At 41.3% G+C, this 19248-nt stretch overlaps 4 protein-coding genes across 17 annotated transcripts in view; 2 read left to right on the top strand and 2 right to left on the bottom strand.

The window, feature by feature from the left end:
• Positions 1-947: 947 nt before the first annotated feature.
• Positions 948-3098, bottom strand: TRMT10C (tRNA methyltransferase 10C, mitochondrial RNase P subunit). The gene is made up of 2 exons (XM_027894773.1): positions 2946-3098; positions 948-2743 (listed from the first exon to the last, which is right to left on the bottom strand). The coding sequence occupies exon 2, from the start codon at positions 2710-2712 to the stop codon at positions 1459-1461; it is 1254 nt and encodes a 417-aa protein (XP_027750574.1). The 5' UTR covers positions 2713-2743; positions 2946-3098; the 3' UTR covers positions 948-1458.
• A 1707-nt stretch (positions 3099-4805) lies between these two features.
• TXNL4B (thioredoxin like 4B) lies at positions 4806-11249 on the top strand. 6 transcript variants are annotated; one of them, XM_027894784.1, is made up of 5 exons: positions 4814-4897; positions 5274-5446; positions 5795-5946; positions 6397-6576; positions 10654-11249. In XM_027894784.1, the coding sequence occupies exons 2-4, from the start codon at positions 5315-5317 to the stop codon at positions 6560-6562; spliced, it is 450 nt and encodes a 149-aa protein (XP_027750585.1). In that variant the 5' UTR covers positions 4814-4897; positions 5274-5314; the 3' UTR covers positions 6563-6576; positions 10654-11249. The 6 variants fall into 6 exon arrangements, with proteins under 6 accessions (XP_027750582.1, XP_027750585.1, XP_027750579.1 ...); XM_027894781.1 differs by lacking the exon at positions 10654-11249 and having other exon boundaries at positions 4806-4892; positions 6397-6752; XM_027894778.1 differs by lacking the exon at positions 10654-11249 and having other exon boundaries at positions 6397-6752.
• On the bottom strand, positions 8046-12441 carry LOC114062869 (putative protein FAM172B). Of its 3 annotated transcripts, XM_027894776.1 has the most exons (4): positions 12171-12185; positions 11700-11771; positions 9460-9597; positions 8046-9123 (listed from the first exon to the last, which is right to left on the bottom strand). In XM_027894776.1, the coding sequence occupies exons 3-4, from the start codon at positions 9466-9468 to the stop codon at positions 8068-8070; spliced, it is 1065 nt and encodes a 354-aa protein (XP_027750577.1). In that variant the 5' UTR covers positions 9469-9597; positions 11700-11771; positions 12171-12185; the 3' UTR covers positions 8046-8067. The 3 variants fall into 3 exon arrangements, with proteins under 3 accessions (XP_027750577.1, XP_027750575.1, XP_027750576.1); XM_027894774.1 differs by lacking the exon at positions 9460-9597 and having other exon boundaries at positions 12171-12441; XM_027894775.1 differs by lacking the exons at positions 9460-9597; positions 12171-12185 and adding an exon at positions 12418-12437.
• A 90-nt stretch (positions 12442-12531) lies between these two features.
• The window catches only part of SENP7 (SUMO specific peptidase 7), a 42735-nt gene continuing 36018 nt past the window's right edge, over positions 12532-19248 (top strand). For 2 of the 7 annotated variants that reach the window (XM_027894761.1, XM_027894757.1), the window contains exons 1-4: positions 12576-12667; positions 13803-13849; positions 16339-16446; positions 18125-18219. In XM_027894761.1, coding sequence (XP_027750562.1) covers positions 13814-13849; positions 16339-16446; positions 18125-18219 — 239 coding nt within the window. In that variant the 5' untranslated portion in view covers positions 12576-12667; positions 13803-13813. The other 5 variants (XM_027894758.1, XM_027894759.1, XM_027894764.1 and 2 more) reach the window with 5 other exon arrangements.

Here is a 19248-nt window from a genome sequence, read left to right as displayed (position 1 = left end):
GGTCCGTCCCGACCTGACCCGTTCTGTGATTCTGTGACTGTAACACGAGCTCAAGTGAGCAGTGACACCATTTCCCCTCCCCAGTGTGCAGACTAGGCACAGAAGAGGCTGTATGGCAAACAGCAAATGACAGGAGGTACTCAGCCCACAGCAGAGTGTTGGAACTTCTTTAAGGCCCCTTCCAGCCCAAACCATTCCATCGTTCTATGACGCTCAGCATGTTGTCTCTCCCTCCCGTGAGGAAAAAGAGGCTACCCGAGTGTGGCACAGACACTCACACAGCCTGTCCTTGCACCTGAGGGCTCCACAGGGAGCTGAGGGCAGCTCTCAAGCAGCACCTGAAACGCCACCCTAGGGTGAAGCTTTGTGTACCACCCAACCGTACACAGCTGAAAGGAACCAGGCCTTTCCCTGAGCCAGGGGTTATCCATGCCTGGAGACCCCTGTGCCTCACAGGCAGCAAGGGGCAGTGCTGGGGTAGAGAATCTTCTGCCTTCCAGCCCTCCCCTTGTAATGACGTGTACCAAGAGGTGAGACAGGGAGTACACATTACCAACCCCTGGTATATTTGAAGTCTACTCTGTGAAAATATACTCCCCTCTCCTAGCTGTTTTTATTTTCAGGACCAAACCCACCACCTGCTATCACTGACTTCAAGCATAATTAGTCAACTAGACTAAATTAAAAATTTAAGCACCCCTTAAAACCTTCCTCATGCTCCAGACAGTCTCTCCTCCTGAAATACTAATAGGACTTTCTTTCACCTCTGAAACAAAGTTCCAGCACTTTGGGAAATCTACATTACCTGGCCTGAAAATACTCAGTGATAAAGGCTTTTTTTTTTTTTTTTAATGGTCAAGAAATTTGACTTATTCCTTTCAAACAAAGACTTGATTTGTGCCAGATACAACATCTAAAAATAAATTGTGCAGCTCCCCAGACTCAAGCAAGGTTTTAACCATTTGTTTTTAGTTCATCAACCAAAAGTCAATGCATCTGCACACCAAAAGAGGATCCAGGAAGTAATGGGGTGGTCTCTTCTACTTCATATTAGTAATCTTTCAGCATAAAACTATAGACAGCCTCCAACCACTGCAACCCAAAGCAGGGGGGTGTTCTCCAAAGAATGACCTTTGCATTCAGTTACAATCACCCTTGTCCCAGCATGGTTCAACAGAACAGATTGATACTCTTTGTGCAGAGTAATTTTTTTAGAACATATTATCTCATTTATCTTACATAATTTCAATGTGTGAATAAATTTAAACAGCTGGACTACTAAGGTAACTTAAAAAAAAAGGCAACCCTAACAGCAGTCATTTCAAACTTAAGCAACAAAGACATGTTTTGAGATAAAGAGCTGAACAGAGTTTTAAATGTCCAAAAAAAATAAAGCATTAAAGGGCACAGTTTGCCCATTAAAAAAAAAAAAAAAAAATCCTTCTCTTTCCCATGACTCTACTTTTGCTTTAGTTTATACTTCTTAGGGTAGTTCTTGGCAAATTTCTTTTGTACTTCTTCCTGCCTCTTTCCACATTTAAGTGTGTTCACCAGGTCTAAGGTCTTTTTCAGTTCGCTTACAGGCTTGCTTACAAAGCCGCAATATTTCCTTTTTGGAACGAACTCCAGAGCCGCCTTCCAGTCAGCAGTATCTTTCAAGGTTAACAAAATTTGCATCATTTGATCCAGCGTAAGGTTTTTGGCCCCAGTATTCCAAAGCAAGTATTTATCCAGCGGAAGGGCTGCAGTCTCCAATCCCAGTCGCTTCGCCCGTGCTAAGGAGACTCCTGTTTTTATGCTCTTGTCAACCATCGACCCGACAATGTAGATTTTGTCGTGATCAAATGTTTTCATCACTTTGGGAGAATCAGCCGTCAGATAGATGAGCTTATCCTTCGGAAAGACTTCTGTGTAGCACTTCTCAGTCACAGTGATAAGCAGCCTGCCCCATGCCTCTTTATAATGCTTAAGAAATTCCCTATGATAGAGGCTATCATCCTTGAAGTTACAGAAGTGGATGTGGAATGGATCCACAGCCTTCCGATTGCAGCCTTCGCTCTGGACCAGCTGTTTCACTGTGTTTGCAACTTCTCGGACAGACATGTCCTTTTCGTAAGACATGTCAAACACCAGAGGCTGGCCAAAGATCATGGACTGGGCAGCCCTCCAATTGTAGGCTTTATCCATAGTGCTGGTCCACAAAGATAAAAATGGACTCTTTTTGGTCTCATCCGTTTTTGAAGTTTGCTCTTGTGCTTCCAGCCTCCTTTCCCTTTTCTCTTCCATCTTTCTTTTGTCATTCTTCTTGTGAAGTTCTTTGAGATACAAATACTTTATATACTTCTTTTGGGCTGACTTGGAAGGACACTCCATAAACGTTTTTAGCTGTTCTTCACTGACATTTTCTGGAACTAATTTGCCAGCTAGTCTCCACAACTCCAAAGTCTCACGTGCACCAGCCAAATTGGAAAGCTCCTGAGGCTCAGAGACCGTCTCACTGACCTCTTCTTGCAGCCCAGACTTCATTACCTTCTTCCATGCATCTAAATCTAGTTTTTCTGAGGGTTTGCATGAGTTGTCCTGCTTCAGACAAAGTGATAAACTTAGAGTTCTACTGAGTGGAAACAAATCCCTTTTCATCCCATGTTGTGCAGCAACTGGAAGGACAGAACTTCTTACGATTTTTTTCAGAAGCATATTAGCAGACTGCATACTTAGACATGTGCTGTGTTCAAACACTTATCTGCAAAACACCAATAAGAGGGGAAAAAACCTTGTCAGAAATCACAAAGAAAACATGCACTGATTTTTATTCTTAGTAACACAGACAAAAGTTTAATTCTTAGGGAATACTAGAAATTCCTACTTCCACTATTACTTTTTTTTTACTGTTTCCTAAATAAAACAGTATGTGTGGCACTGCTGCTTAAAACAGCCATACTTACTGCAATTCAAAATGTGGTCAAACAACCTCCAAGTACTGTCCAAGATCTGTACCAAGTTTCTGTACCATATGATGAGTAGGAGCCTTTTCAACCAAAGTCAGGGAAATGCTGCATGGACACCGGAAATATTTTTATACACCAAATTTATCTATGCTGTGAAAAGAGAAAGAAGAGATGGAAGAATAAACAACTAGTATACAAAAGGGCCATCTTTCTTCTTTTCACTAAACTGCCTGTGAAGTTGGTATTGGCACATAAAGCTAAGGAGATAAACCCCACAGCCCCATTAATTTCATGCACATTTGTATTTAAATGTGAAAGGTCCGCAAAAAAACCAAAAAAACACCCAAGAATGCTTAATATTTTCTTTGTCCTACTGAACTAAAATTAGTGAAGTTTCAATGCTTGAAAAAACTTGATTTGGACAAAACTAAAATTAGCTCCAAATTTTGAAAACAAAATTCATGATCTCTCAAATAACCTGAAAATAATCTGATATACAGAAGAACAAGTCAAATCTAATTTTGGGATTATATATATGTACCTGCTCAGATGAGGCATAGAAAGAGCTGTGTATTAAATGTGACATAACCTGGCCTGTTTTTACTATACAGTAACTGATCAAACTGCTAAACAACTTTTCATTTTCTACTGTTCCTAAGATGAAAGGAACAAAAACAAACAACCAACCTAACAATATCAAAGTCCAGAAGTGTTACTATAGAGGTGTTCCTAATTTTATATTTCAGCATTAAACCTACTGGCAAAAGTAATAATCAAAGAAGTATACTATCCAGCTTGGAGAAATCAAGTGATAGTTCCTCAATTAACTTACATTACTGGAGCTCTGAGTAAATCAATATTTGAACACCAGATTTACACAATCAGAACAGCTGGTGACAGCTTTTGATAGAACCAAGTTACCTTCCAGTGTGTCCAACATTAACATCATTACTGCAAGAATTAATCTAAACCTCTTTGAAGAACCTAGATTTGTAGCACTTAAAGGTTTTTTTTTCTTTTTTAGCATGGCTTCACCATAACCAATCTCAGGCACAGAAAGGCCCTTTCACTGATAATTCAGAGACTGAATAACTCTCCTTACTTCCCCAGCACAGCTGCCCACACACGGAATCACAGCCTGGGACAGGTTGGAAGGCATCACAGTGGGTCATCTGGTCCAACGTCCCTGCTCAGGCAGGGTCATCCCTGAGCCATGGCCCAGGATTGTGTCCGGATGGTTCTGGAGTAAATCCAGTGAGGGAGACTCCTCACCCTCTCTGGGCAATCTATTCCAGCCCGTGGTCACTCACACAGTAAAGCAGCTATTCCTTATATCCAAGACTGTGCATCACTTTCTGCCCACTGCCTTCTGTCCTATTGCTCGGCACCACCGAGCAGAGCCTGGCTCCGTCCTCTTGGCAGCCCATCTTCAGCTGTTCATGGACATTAACGAGGCTGCCCGCAGGGGGACACGCCAGGCCAGGCACGCAGCCACGCGGCTCTTCCAGAGCAGCACTACCCGCTGCTGAACAACTCCTAAGCCAACCACGACCACCCGAGCCATTACCCACGCCAGGTCACCCTCTGAAGCCCCGCTGTGCCCTCTCCCCTCCCCGGGACATCGGCGCGCCCTCCCCGCGCTGGGCGGGCCCCGTGGGCACCGCGGCTCGTGGACACCGACAAACACCTGCCCGAGCTCCGGCCGCGCTCCCCCCGCCCGAGCCCTGTCGGGGCAAGCCCGGTACACCCCGGCTCTGGGCGCACCCTGCGGTCAGGACGGGCCCTGGAGCCGCTCCGGCCTCGCCGCCATTCCCGCTCACCTCGCGACGCCTGCGCGGGGCGGGCCCGGCCCGTCCGCGGTGCCTCGTCCCCGCCTTCCGCGGCGCCCCCGACTGCGCGCCCAGCGTTCCGGGCTCCCTTTGCCCCCTTGGCGGGGCCTGCGGCGTGCGGTGATCCCGGCTTTTCCAGGTTCCATCCCGGGGACGCGATGTGGTTCTTGATGCGGGGCAGGGTCTGGCCCTGCCGCCGTGCTTGCCTGGGACTGGAGCTGGAGCTGGAGCTGGGGCTGGGGCGTGAGGCAAACGCTGGGGCCGGAGGGGTTTGTCAGCTCGGCGTGGTGGTCCCTGATTTCCTTTGCTTTCTCCTTGTCTGCCCCTCTCCCTCTCCCCCTCTCTCCCGAGTCTCCCTCTCTCTTTTCTTTTCTTTTTTTTTTAACTTTTTTGATTTAATACCGCGGAGAAGTTTCGCTTATTTGTGTCCCAACAGGTGGTGGTTGTTGTTTGATGGCGCGTTGTTCTGGTTTTCTGTTGCTTCTCCCTCCCCCAGCTGTCAGGTGGGGATTTAATTGGAAGCGGTGATCTGTCACGATGAGTTTTCTGCTGCCCAAACTGACCTCGAAGAGGGAAGTGGATCAGGCAATAAAAGGTGTGGCTGAGAAGGTTTTGGTTCTCCGTTTTGGAAGAGATAGTGATGCTGTTTGTCTGCAGCTCGATGATATTGTAAGAGTCTTTTTTTTTTTTTTAAATGAACTCCACAAATACATCTATTGCATATAAGGGAATATCATATGTTGCCTTTGGCTAGTATGGTGTCTGATGAAAAACTTGTTGACAATTAAATGTAGCATGAAATGATACTATATTCATAAAAAGGTTTGAAAAGTAAGTAAATGTTTGTGTTATTGTTGTAGCGGGTGTAAAAAGTGTTTGAGGGAGTCTACAAGACATGATCTTCTAGCCCTGCTTAAACCGATAAAACGTAAGAGAAATGTGCTTTATCAAGCTCGCCAGCCTCTTTTCCTCTTCTGTCTCAGTCCATTTGTCATGCACTTTTCTCACTCTCTTCAGCTTGCAAAAACAGCTCATGACCTAAGTAAAATGGCAGTCATTTACCTGGTGGATGTGAACAAGGTCCCAGTGTACACTCAGTATTTTGACATCAGTTACATTCCATCTACTGTGTTTTTCTTCAATGGACAACACATAAAGGTTGATTATGGGTGAGTCATCCTACCTGGCATTATTTGTTATGACTGTAAGAATGATCAGTATTTCTCTTATTACCACGGGAAGGTAACGTGTGAAACCTATAATGTTGTTACCAGCATCTGCACTGGGAACCCTGTAGGAAGCCAGAAGGATGTAAAATAGAGAAGCACTTTGAAATATGCTCTGATGAGATAAGTGGGCGTTGACTGTCAAATATGACTGACTCTGCAAAAAATAGTAAAAGAATGGTTAAAGTCTGAGAAGTGACACTGCACCTGTTTGAGCGTTGGAGGTCCCAGTAAATTCCTGACTTGGTTGTGGCATTACCAGGGTGGTTCATTCTTTCAGAATGACCAGATCAAAACCTCTCATGTTGTCATACATATTTTCATGTCTTTAGGTGGTTTTGCTTTGAACACTTTACCATTATAATTCTACCTTTATCTTATGCTTATATTTAGGTCTCCAGATCATACCAAATTTGTAGGAAGCTTCAAAACAAAGCAAGACTTTATAGATCTGATTGAAGTGATCTACCGTGGAGCAATGCGTGGAAAGCTCATTGTGAGAAGTCCTATTGATCCCAATAACATTCCTAAATACGACCTTCTCTACCAAGGAATTTAATGGGTTGACCTGAGGTAAAGAATTACAGAAATAGACAATGTTCTAGATGCTTTTCTCTTCACCTCTGACACGGTGGGACAGTTTTGAGCATTTATGCTGAAGGATCATATTGGTCTCCTTCTGAAGACAGACATTCTGTCACCTCATGCTTCTCTCATAAATAAACCTTCATGTTCTTGCACAGAGTTTACACAAGTGACTGTTCTTTGAATTTCATGCTCCCCAGCCCCTATAGAACAGGCAAGTTGTGTATCCTCAACCACAGCACCTCCACTGCAACCTTCTGAATTGAACCAAGGCACCATATAGTCTATTAGGTATCTATTCTGTACCATTTTCATTAATATATAATAACAGTAAACCTTTACTTTATCAGAAAAGCTGTCTTTGCTCTCAAAAGCATTCGACTAACTGTGCCTTTCCAGTAGAATTTTGTACTTTTACCCATGCTGGATAACAGGACAGAAGCTCCTTCCAACAGTATTAGAGATGACTGAAATCTGAAATGGATATAAACACAAAAGGGAAGTTGATCTTGTTCTCAAGTATTACTGTTCAATAGTTTTTTTGACTGAGATGGGAACCTACTACTACACTTGCAGGAGGAGGTTTTGCCATCCTCCAAAGCTCTTTTGCAACCACTGAACACTTAATTCCCACAGGCTTAAACTGAAAATTCAGAATTAACTTGTTTGTTTACATTCACTTTACAGATTATTTGAACTTCTGCTTGTATACATTGCAAACCTGAGTATGTACATTTAAAAACTGTCTCTGTTTCCCACCTCTGTGTAAGATTAAATAGCTGAGTGGAAACAGCAATGTCATTTTGCATCAGTTTGGTAACTGCAGGCTGCTAGAGTATTGTAATTTTGTATCAGCTCACGTCCAGTGTTCTCACAGGCCTAGTTGGCTTTAAATGGAAATTACTTCAGCTCACTGTGTCGTGTTTGGGGCAGACCAACTCTGACTGGAAGGAAGGTAGTAGTATGTAGTTCCCTGAAGTACTGTTCAACTTAACAGTAAATCTTTCAAGAAAGAAGGTGGATGCCCTGGCTCTCCAAAGATTTTAAGCAATGTATGGTACATAGTGAGGAGGAAACAGACTGTTTACATGTTTTTTCTATTTCCAGATTTGTCCTTTTAATGAAGCTAGTCACTTAAGCAAGTGTTTTACTGCTAGCTCAGTCTGATTATAGAGCCATAACTATAGAGTGTTTATTTTTAAAAATTACACAGCTGAGAGTTGATATGCCTTAACATCTTTATTGTGTTCAACTTTAAATTTCACAGCTAGTCAAAGGGTTGTGCCTTAAGGCTTTCAGTAACACATTTCTTTCCTTATAGTTAACTTCTGTGGGTTTTTTATCAAAACCAAACAAATTAACTTCAAACTTAGAACTCTCAAGTTGCTCCACAGTGAAGTGAAGGTTCTTAAATGATTGAAAGATGTAGAGGCAGTTATGAAAGGAAGAGATCACTATCAAGAAAAAAACAGTGTGCCTTTATTTATTGCCTCTCTTCTTCCTTGTGCTGCTTCTGGTTTCAACTGGGGACTGCCTAAAAGCTGTTACGGTCTTAGCTTTCAGGGAGCTCTTCAAGTACTTAAAGATGGCATGGAGACAGCACGAGGGTGCTAAACCACACTTTTCCGTTCCAGCAGAGACAGTGGGACAATTTATTCTCAAGAGGAAGTCCACAGTCTTATTTAGAGGTTTACTGTTTGACACCCACTCGCGGCACCATTTCAGTATCCAATCCTGTATCTGTGGATTGTTCCTGGTCTGGTGCTGTGTGTCGTGCACGGAGTCAATGAAGGCCACAGAGAACACTTTATTCATCACCTCACATTTTCTCTGCACCAGCAAATCAACAAACACCAAGCCACCATAGCCATGGGCAATGAAGGCCACGTTCTTGGCTGCGCTCTTTGAAATGAAATGATCCCACACGTACATGGTGTGCTCCTCAGGGCTGCTGCTGCCCCTCTTGGGGATCCACCAGACAGACTGTGTAAAAGTAACTGCTTCTTCCCTGGTAGAAAAGTGCTGCTTTTCAGTCTTCAGGTCCGTGAAGTTGTCATTGGGATTCAGTACAATCACTTCCCAGCAGCTCTGAAGGGCCATTTTGATGAATGGTATTTGTGTTCCATGGCTCAGGCCCTCACTGACAATTGTCTTTTGCCCCCACTGTCCAGCACGGAAAACTCCACGGTCTTGAAGAAGGATAATGAGGCTAGAGGAACTTGTTAGTGCATTCTTACTCATGAAAAAGAAACTTCTTGGTTCATCCTCTGTAGCATCAGTAGGAATATAAACCTTCTGTAGCATGCAGACCCTTTCCAGGAGCTCATAAACATACTGGGTAATAAAATGTCCCAGAACCTCATAGCGTTTATGATTCTGCTCAAATCCGCTCTTGTAATAATTGAAAGCAAAGGACTCATTTGTATCCAGATGCCTCAGTTCCCCTTTTATATTGAAGTCATAGTTCAAATCCTCTTGATACTCTGAACCCTCTATTAGTTTCCTCAGGCTGAGTTCATGCTGTATTTGTAACCACTACAAATTAAGAAGGCTATGTCAATGTGGTGATAGACCACCACACAACACCTGCCTAACCCCACCCTCCCCCCATTGTATTAGAATTCAGATTTAAAAGCAGTTACAAACAAAATACTTGCTGATCCAGATTCTCTCTTGGTGATGTGTAGTAAGCCAGCCACCTGTAAAGTCTTTTAAGAGATTTCAGTTGCTGATTTCCAACAACACTAACATATCTGCCTTTATTATGCCTTTATTTCAGTTTGCTAGTTAAAGTTTGTAAGCTGGTGTGTTTATTTAAAGATCTTTCTAAGCTAGTTTGAATTAAAGGCCTTAAGAAGGAGGTTTGTGTACATGGTTCATTGTTCATTTTAACAGCTCTTCTATCGTGCTGTCTCCTAGCCATTATCTTGAAACTCTACCGAGTTTCAAGGCTACCTTTGAAGTACATGCCTTGTCAGTTGGAAGTAGTCCCAAGTGTCTTACTGGATCCTAAATTTTTAAGGGAAATCAAGCTGCATCTACTAAGGACTTCAACCTTCACATTGCTTGTGTACCAGCACACTCTCCATGTTTTACCTTCAAACTGGACTAGCATAGATAACGCATTTATGTGTTTGGTTTTTACTCACTGCTCCGGTTATTCATTCATCATTGCAAGCACTTGCCACATGGATAGGAATGGATGGCAGAATAAGCTAGCCACTGTGATCCAGGAACAGGAGAAAACAAAATCCACACAGCGAACTATCATGAGGTTGGATTGAGGTCTCTGGTTTCAGATTATCTCCAGTAACTGATATGAATTATATAAGCTTATCATAACTTTCTATTTTCCTAATAATTCTTCAGTCTGCTCTAACTGTCAGTGGCTGTAGAATGGCAAACAGGCCACGACCTTTGGTGTGGTTAGAATCCTACCTTTACAGGAGTTTTTTCCTGACACAGAAATATTTATATTTTTTTAATATGTTTTACATTAAGTTACATTTGTCAAGTTATTTGGTAGAAGCTACTCTATACCTTTAAGTTTTTCTTGCTGAACTAACAGAGGGTTTTAGAACACAGTAAATCACCTTCTGTGTTAAAACTCACCATCTGATAAAGCCAATTACTAGGACAAAAAGCAATCTGAATATTTTCATGTAAGAGTCTTGAATGGGAGCCCCACTTTTTCAAGGAATGAAAGCTACCCTGAGTAAACTGCTTAGCATATTGAAAATTATTTCTTACACATCCAAATTTTAAAAAGTTTTTAGCTTTTCAAACATAGCAACACCACATACATTTTCCTTTTGAGCAATCTCCATTGGGTTAGTAATGTTAAGTCCTCTCTTCAGGATCATTCCAGTCTTCCGATTAATAGAGAGCAGGCTAGAAAATGGTACCTTCTCTTTTTATCTCATGTAATCAGTACACATAGGAAAGGAGGGAAAACCACATTCTAAGATGCATAATCCATTTACTGTCTTGCTAGTTGCTTGAAAAGGAAACAGCACAAAGAAATTGCAAATGCACATGTTCATCTGTGGTTTTTTAATTCTGCAGGAAGGCACAAAAGACAAAGGAGATGGGAGAACAGTCTTTTTGCTATACTACTGAACTATGGGCAATTCATAGAAAAGAGATCATATTTAGTAGGGGAGAGGCTATGCATATTCATGTTGTTGCCATGTGATTAAGTGGGAGGAAAATGGACATATTTTAAGGGAAGATGTCTATGGATAAAGGTGAAGCATTCTATAACAATTAGGAATAGATAAATGCAGTTTCCTTACAGAGTGGCATGCTGTGGAGCACTTCTCAGTCCCTTTCTCTCCCTAAAAGGTTGGAGACTAATCTCCCAGTTTACTATGAGCAGAAAGTTACTATTCTCTTACTTCAGCTACTAACAACAACATTGCTTTTTCAGTTCCAAAACAAGGATATGTGATTCCAAATTAAACCTTATGTAATATTGAACATCTACTTTACCAAGTGTTGTGAAAGATTCCTGAAGATTTCAGGAGGCAGAAACATACACAAGAAAAGTTTTACATGAGGTGTATGTATGATTTCCTTCGTAAAATTGCCTTCAAGGTGTGAAATGAAAAGTTTTGAAGCAATTTATATTAGGTTATCACTTAAGAGTTGACTTGAATAGCAGCTTAGAATCATATACTTATTAGTAATGCCATTTATAGAATTAAAAAAATAGCAATTACCAATAGAATTAAAAGGTAGCAATTATAGATCGTTCTAGATAAAGCTGCATAATGCATGAATTTAATTTTGCTAAATCTGCATTCTGTTGATTGCTACTTGTGCTTCATTGTCTCTATGTAGATGCAATATTCAAGGTTCTGACAGCCTTTACAATTGCTGCCTTACTTTTTAAAAATTACTATTGGGGGAAAAATAATGACTCTTTTCCTTCCTCCCACATTTCTGTTTGGATTGTAAAATGCTTCAGCTGTAAATTCAGCTAGTGTTTGTTAGAACAGTTAGCATATTCTAAACACTACTGCAGTGTAAATACTACTCTTTATGAGATCTGTAAAGATTCTTTTTTTTTTTCCCCCCTTGAAAACCACTTTATTAAAGCCCAATATTACCGTATGCTCTCCTGTAAAATCTGTCATCATCATAGATGGAAAACTTTTTCTCTCTGGGAGTGTAGACAAGTCCTCTGCATGAAAGAAAATAAACCCATCATAGTTTCAGGTTTCATTACTTTATATACTGGGGTGTATATCTATTGATATATCTATATATATGTATATATATTGGTATATACTGGGGTGTATATCTGTTTATCAGTAGCTGATAGTTAGGGCCTTCTAAAGTGCTCCAGATATTTCCAAGTCACAAGCTAACACCCTTAGTTTGTAATTTACACCTAAGTTAAAGGTAAAACCTCTTGTGAGACCAAACACTTGTCCAAACCAGTTTTGCTTCCCACTACCCAAGAGGACAAACCAGAAAACTACATACACAAAACTTACAATTCTGAAGCTGCCCTGGGGGAAAAAAAAAAAAATCTCCCACCCCCAAAAAAAAAAAAAAAATTAAAAAAAAAATCCAACCACTAAATCTTTGTCTCCTGTTGGCTGCTAGAAGGATTTCCCAGGCCCTCGGCTGCAAACCGCGGCCACAGCCGGGTTTATAAAGCGGCCGAGCTTCCCGGTAGGGGATTAACCCCCTGCTGGGGTCTGGCCGCCAGCTGAGGGAGACCTGGTTAGCAATAGGCAATCTAAACCTGCCTCGGGGTGGGTTCTCTATTGCTCCTTTGACAACAAGGAGGTTTTCTCCCAGGAGCGGCTGGCTCAGCACCGAGCTAAAGCCCCGCAAGTCAAAGCCCGGCGGGGCTGAGGGGCAGGGCCGGGAGAGGCGGTGCCCGGCCCGGAAGTGCCGGGGAAAGCTGCGCAGGCGGCCGGCCCGGGTAAACAGCGGCGGCCGTGCCGGTGGGTGTCGAGGGGGGTTGTCAGCTCCCAGTCCCTCGGCCGCCGGAGCGGGCAGCAAAGCGGGAGCACGGCTGGCAGGCAGCGCCCCGGCGGGCCCGGCGCCGGCCGGCGCGTCTCAGGCGAGCGAGCGAGCGAGTGAGTGAGTGAGTGAGTGAGTGAAGCCGGCGGGGCAGGGCGGGCGGACGGAGGGCACCGAGGGAGGGAGGGTGGCAGTGCTGGCGGCGTTGCCGCTCCTCGGCTGAGCAGGGAGTGCGGAGCGGTGGAATTGCCGGCCTAGGCCCTCGGCACTTGTGCGGTTGTCAGAGGGAAGCCCGTTCCTTTCCCAGCGGGAGGAGCCAGCCGTGCGGGGTCGGGAGCTGAAGGAAGCGGGGGTTTGGGATCGGGAGCTGAGACAGGGGGTTCGGAAACAGGAGCCAGGCCAGGTCCCTGCGGTGCCAGCCCGGGTGGTGCCTGTGCCCCCCACCCCTCCCGAGCTGTCAGGAGGCCGCCGCTTGCCGGCTTTCCCTCTTCGGAACAGGCGGTAGTTTTTTCTCTCAGTCTGTAGATGCTGCTGTTCCTCACGCCGGGGGACTTGAGCTTGTAAGCTGAAAAAAATCGTCAGGTAAATAAAAGTCCCTGAACTTGAAGGGCTTCTTGAGAGACTTAAAGCGTTATGCCTGAGTCATACAGAGTATTTATAAAGAGAAGAAACGCCTATGGAGGCTGAAAGCTCTGAAGCTGTGTTCTTCCACTGATGGAGTTTATAGAACACCGGTAATATTTGAATATTATTTATTCTTGGAGTCCCTGCCCCGCAGTGCTACAGATATCTTCTGTGACTCCTTTTCACTCTATAATCAGTGTTAAATGCTTATTAATTGTGTGCTTGTGGAGGGGTGGAAGGAGAGGGGGCAGTTAATCATTAGATGGCTTCACTGAAGATAAATTCTAGTGACAATTTCTTTAATGGTTCTGACAATCCAGAGCCTTGCCCAAGTGTGTGTGTCTCTTGTATTGTGGCTGTTCAGTTACTTTTTACTAAGGCTTGGAATGGCAGGACAGGGGACAGCGGTCTTAAACTGAAAGAGGGTAGGTTGGACATGAGGAAGAAATTTTTTTTTTGTACTGAGGGAGGTGAGATGCTGGAGTGGGTTGCCCAGAGAAGCAATGGATGTCCCATCTTTTGTAGTACTTACTACTGCGGTCCTGCTTCCCTCTTAATCAGTAAACCTGAAATTGCTATGTTTATTTTGTTGGTTTTTTTTTTTTTTCCAGTAGAGAAAATCATGTCAGGAAGAACATCATCTTCAAGCCATGTCAGTGTAAGTCTTCCTATAAATTACAACAATTTGCAACAATTTATTTTGAGGCTGTGCATATCCTAGGGCATTCTGATATGTTTGTACAACCAAGTTCATTCTTCAGTGGTCCAGCAAAAGCTGGACAGTTTGTGGTAGCAGTCAATACTCATGTCTACTCTTGAACATGTATTAATACATGATAGGCTTAGCATTTAATTACATATGAACAGGGTGGTTTTTTAAGACCTAGGCTAAAATACTAGAGTAAGTAAAGTGAGGTCAAGTAAGTAGAACAGCTGCACAACTGTGTAATATTTGCTAGCGTTTATTTTTTTCTAAAATACGTCAATTAGCAGTACTTTGTAGCAGTGGAAGTACTGATGAAAACAAATGGTAGGCACAGGAACTGGTTTGATCCAGTAAGGTCTGGATTATCTAGTGGTGTAGAAATAAGCTGTTTCCAGCACCTTGTTCATGGACTTTCTCTGACCCTTGTTCCTACAGGTGAAAACCTTCAGAAAAGTACTGCTGGTTTAGATGAGTGCGTATGCACACGTATGTGTTGAGTTAGTCACCTTTTATTTGGGAAAAGGTGAGGCAACTGCATAGGTTGCATTTAGCATAGATTCAGAACTCTGTTTACTTCTCAATTTTGTGATTGTATTGTAACTTAATTGTGGACACTGCAAACCAGCATCTTCTTAATGAGTGTGAGCATTGAGAAGATGCTGTATGGTGAGCTGGAAATGTTGCTGGTGAACGTATCTTGTGCTTTTTATCCCCTTCTGTCGGTCTCTCTCTTCTTCTGTTCTGAGTCTGACCTTATCTGTTATTAATGTTATCTGTTATGTTATTACAGAGGTTATCTGAACCTCATCGCCTTTAAATGCATGTTAAAATTCTAGATAACTATGTGTTTTTAGCAATCTCATAACAGAAGTCTGTAGTCAGGCAGCTGGTTCTGAAGTAAGAAATTTGTACCTGGCCAGTAAAGTGCAGATCAGAAAAATGCATTCTGACTGATGAACATGTTTATAGGCCACTTCTAAAGGAAAACCAACCAACCAAATTTGAAACAATCTACTTTGTAGAAGTCCTTGAGTAAGAAAATGTTTTGTTTCAATCCTTATGTAGTGATTGAAAAGGGAGGAAGGTACTTGTATGAGAAGTTGTTGCCTATGCGTAACATTTATATATTTTCTTTTAATTTTATAATTTGAGGAATCTGTTATTATATGCATATTTATTATTACAGCCTTTGACCAGCAAAAGCAGTCTGAGGTACTGTATAGAAATGTGAGTCTAATTACAAAAGAACCTAATCTTTGTTTCAAAGGAGGGTAGAGAAGGAATAAGAGCACTCGTAATTCAGACTGGAGGACTGAAGTATTATTTCATTATGGTGCAGCATGTTGCATTATGGTCTGTCTCAAGGACTGCCTACCGAGCTAATGGATGCAGTTGATGTATGAATTATTAAGTTGTTAGCATTGCTGTTGTAGAATCCCTGCTTGTAATTTCATGTTACAACGTGGGGCACCTGGTGGCTTGCAAATCAAGTTTGTAGTACACTTGACAGCAACCATCATATGGAGTGGCTTCAGCTTTTTCCTGGCTGAGATGGACTCAGTTATCTGAAAGATGGAAATGTTGTGTTTACTCTTTGATTCATTTTCATGCGGTTTTATTTGCAATGTCAGGTTTTGCGTCTCAGGATACCTAGAGACAGGGCAATGCTTGCACTTTTCTTCTTTGAGTTGATATTATTTAAACTGGTTTAGTTACTGATAGGAACTGTCATCCTATTTCCTTGTCTTGATGAATTTAGGAATTTAGTTTGATAATTTTTGGTTTGAATTTCAATGAACAAACCTTATTTCCTACATGTTTTTTTCCTAAATTGGCAAATTTCCATGGATTTTTTTTTTTTCTGTCAGTAATTACTTTCAAAACACTGGTTCCATTTCTGCAAAGGTTGGCAATGACAATAGGTGATACCACTTTCAGTACATTATAGTCTATTGATGCTAAATTATCATACCAAAATGCAAGTACTATTGTAAGATGTAATTGTTCTTCATCCTGAATTTTTTGTTTAGTAAGAGCAAACCTGATGTGAGAGTCATGATACTCAGCTATTTTGTTTGCTCTTTATCATTCTCTAAGCTGAAACAACTGGAGTGTAGACAAATCAGAGTGAACTAAGAAAACTGTGTCAGTACATTGGTTGTCACCTTTTAGGCACATGTTCAAAGTTGTGAAGTTAATGAAATAGGAAGAGCTTTTTCAGATGGTTTGTGTGTCAAAACCAGCTCCTCATGAGATATGACTCATGATTTGGGATCAAGGATCAATGAGGAATGCATTTAAACTAAAGTCACACATCAGTGCTTTCCTTACAGCTTAGTTTTGCCTGACAGTTAAGACAACTTTGTACATGGCAGTATGCCAGCTCGTAGCAACAGGGCATAATTTAGTTTTATCCTGTGTGTAACGTCGTCTGTTTTCAGTTTCGTATACCAAAGAAGAAAACAAACACCGAGTCAGAAGATGTCCAAGTTCAGTCCCCTTTGGCAAGGCTCCCAGGCTCCCACCATTGGGACTACCCTTTAAAAGAGGTAAAGAGAAGTTCTTCACAGCGTCAGGTGTGAAGGAGAATGTTCCACGAGGTTTTGATTCTGTTTTGGACGCTGGATTTTTCAATACCAAGTACTGCCTTGGAGAGAGACAGGCGTGTAGGTGTGAAATCTGCCTGCAAGCATACATTTATAGAAATGGAAGTCTTAGTGCTGTGTTTCCAGCCTAAATCATTGAAAAGCATTGAAAAGTTGACCTTCAAGTGTAGTTTGAAACGGTCTTAAAAATCTTTAAAGATAAATGTAATAATTTTTTTAGTTGTCTTCTGATTCCTGAACTTGTGGGTTATATTCAGATCGCATGCTAAACTTTTTGTTATGATATGGAAATAACTTTTACTCTGAGTTTTCAGGTAGATAGTGTTTATATTTAAGAGCTTAAACTTTAAGAGAATAAATTGCTAGATCACTTGACAAAATTTTAGGTGTTAGTACAGAAATAACTATATTAAGACCAAAAGGCTCTACCTCTACAAAAACAGTGATTACAATGCATGGATGGAAAAGTACTTCTTTTTTGCTTATTATTTCCTGTATGTTGTCTAATTTTCCATTTCTTATTTTTCCTACCTGTGTCTGTATATTTTAGACTTTTCCATGTGGTAGAGGGTTTCATACTCTAAATGCTGACTAGTTTTTATATTGTACTTTAAAAGAAAAGCTCACTCTGAGATATCAGGGTTTGGTCCATGTTGTTTGAGGAACTTTGTGCATCTTTGAGTGATTTGGATGTGGAGGTCTCTAACATGCTTGAACACCAGTGATATGAGGTGAAATAGATGATGTTTGAAGGCAGGAAGAGGGCAGAGCACCTTCAAGGCAATTTCTTGCTGCCAAATTTTTCAGAATGGGGGTATTTTTCATTAGAGTTAGTCCCTTATCGTAGGGAAAAACATAATTTAGGATGCACGTTTCAGACTTTACTAAAGTTTGTAAATGTGTGGGGAGGAATTTTTCAGATGCCCTCTTACTCCACAATTAGACAGAAATGAAGATGTCTGCTTTCAACCTGTCTGGTGTAATTTCCCAGCATCTCTTTGATTTATTATATCTTACATTTAAAAAAAACAAGGAGAGATTAGAGGGATGTAATGGCAGAGGGAGGGAGGTTCTGTGAATTGCAGCAGTAACTGTGTTTTGGTGCAGCTTCATTTATTTAATTTCAAAATATAAGTGCTTTCTGGTAAGGTAAGAAAATTTGGAAAAAATGAAGTCTTACTGTTACAGATTTTGCCACCTCAGTACAAAACCTTCAAATTCCTTTTCCTTCTCAGAATTTTGTATCTTTGCGTGGAATATAATTGGTTTTAATGCTTGGAATTAAAGAAATTAGAGTCTGTCTTATATATTTGTGATTATGTAAACCAGGCCTAATATTTAAGTCCTTGTTTGGAATATTCCTTTAAATAGGGAAACAATTGAATTGTGTTGTCATATTTTTTTGGAGAAGAAATTCCATTCAAGTTCAGGTGGTATGTGGATGTTTTAAGTGAAGCAGATTAATTATTTTCAAAATTGTTATATATGCTCTTTGTGGCTCTGTTCTATTTGATCAGTTGCATTGTTCCATTTTTTCCATGTTTCTAATGTTATCCATTATGACATATTCATGATGAAATCTGAACCTTGAAACCTGCCAATTTTATTTGTTTTATTTCAGTGGAGATTAAGTGCCAGCTACAGAAATCCTTCCACAAAAGGGAGAAGGCAAAGGGACCGTGACAGACACAGCTCTAACGACGAAGAATCAGTCGGGTAAGAAGTCACCTTAAAATTAGTTCCTCTCTGTTCACATATTCAGAGTTTCACAGTCTGTCTTGAAGAGGGGCACCTCTGGTCTCTGGCTAGTTTTTTGTGTCATGCAGAGGTGGTTTTCAAGCTGTTGGGTAGCTCACCTTCAGAGAATCGTGCTTCAGTGATTTCATGGCGATCGTAACTTTTTCTTTGTTTAACACAAACAAGACTGTGACATTTTAATGGAAGTGCAGCAGTTACTAGAGGAATTACTGCTTATTGACCTGCATGGGATCCTGAAAGGTGTTTGCTCTCTAAGTGCAAATTGTCATTCTAGCTCTAGATATTTTAGGTATTTAAGAAGCTTCCCAGATTATCTTTTGCTTGACCTTTTTTGCCTTGTTGTCCATACTCATTAACCTAACTTATCAACTCTCAAAAACTATTAAAAAAAAACATTAAGCAATATGGTGATTAGTAGGGGAAGGCAGTAAAAAAAACTAGAGCTTTTTCACCTCTGTGGTACTGTCAAGACACCTAAGTAAATAATTCAGACTGCTGATGTGCCACTTCTTTATGCTCTGGTGGCAAGAGCAAATATCTTGGTTTCTTTGAGATTAAGGGAAATAATTTAAAGTTATCTTCTGAGAAGCTGTCAGATAGATAATTGTTTATCCAAGAGAATTTTGAAGCTGTAAGTGCTGTAGTTGACAAATGGAAATGAAAATACAGAACTAGATTTATTAGTAGCAGCTAGGAAACATAATGACTTAGTAACAAAATTAATTATGTTTGTCCTAATGAAGCAATTGCTATTCCACAAATCATTCAATTCTAAATCAGTGAGTAAGCATTCTCTGCCCTGTTTTCTGACTGCAACTAAACATGACCGTAAGTGGTTTCTTGTCAGGAGATGTGGTTAAAGACCCAAGTGCACAGGTAATGGAAAGGCTTAATGGCAGTGCTGAGTTCTGTGGTTTTGTGACCTATGAATAGTCATTGTTTAACCTGGTCTGTAGATTCAGAATGCTTCAAAGTGTTGCAGGGAAG

The sequence above is a fragment of the Empidonax traillii genome, unplaced genomic scaffold, assembly GCF_003031625.1.
Source record: "Empidonax traillii isolate 1590-97213 ecotype Southwest subspecies unplaced genomic scaffold, ASM303162v1 scaffold442:size488032, whole genome shotgun sequence".
Lineage (NCBI taxonomy): Eukaryota > Metazoa > Chordata > Aves > Passeriformes > Tyrannidae > Empidonax > Empidonax traillii.
The sequence above is the reverse complement of the archived record's forward strand: the minus strand, read 5'-3'. Positions and strand labels throughout refer to the sequence as shown.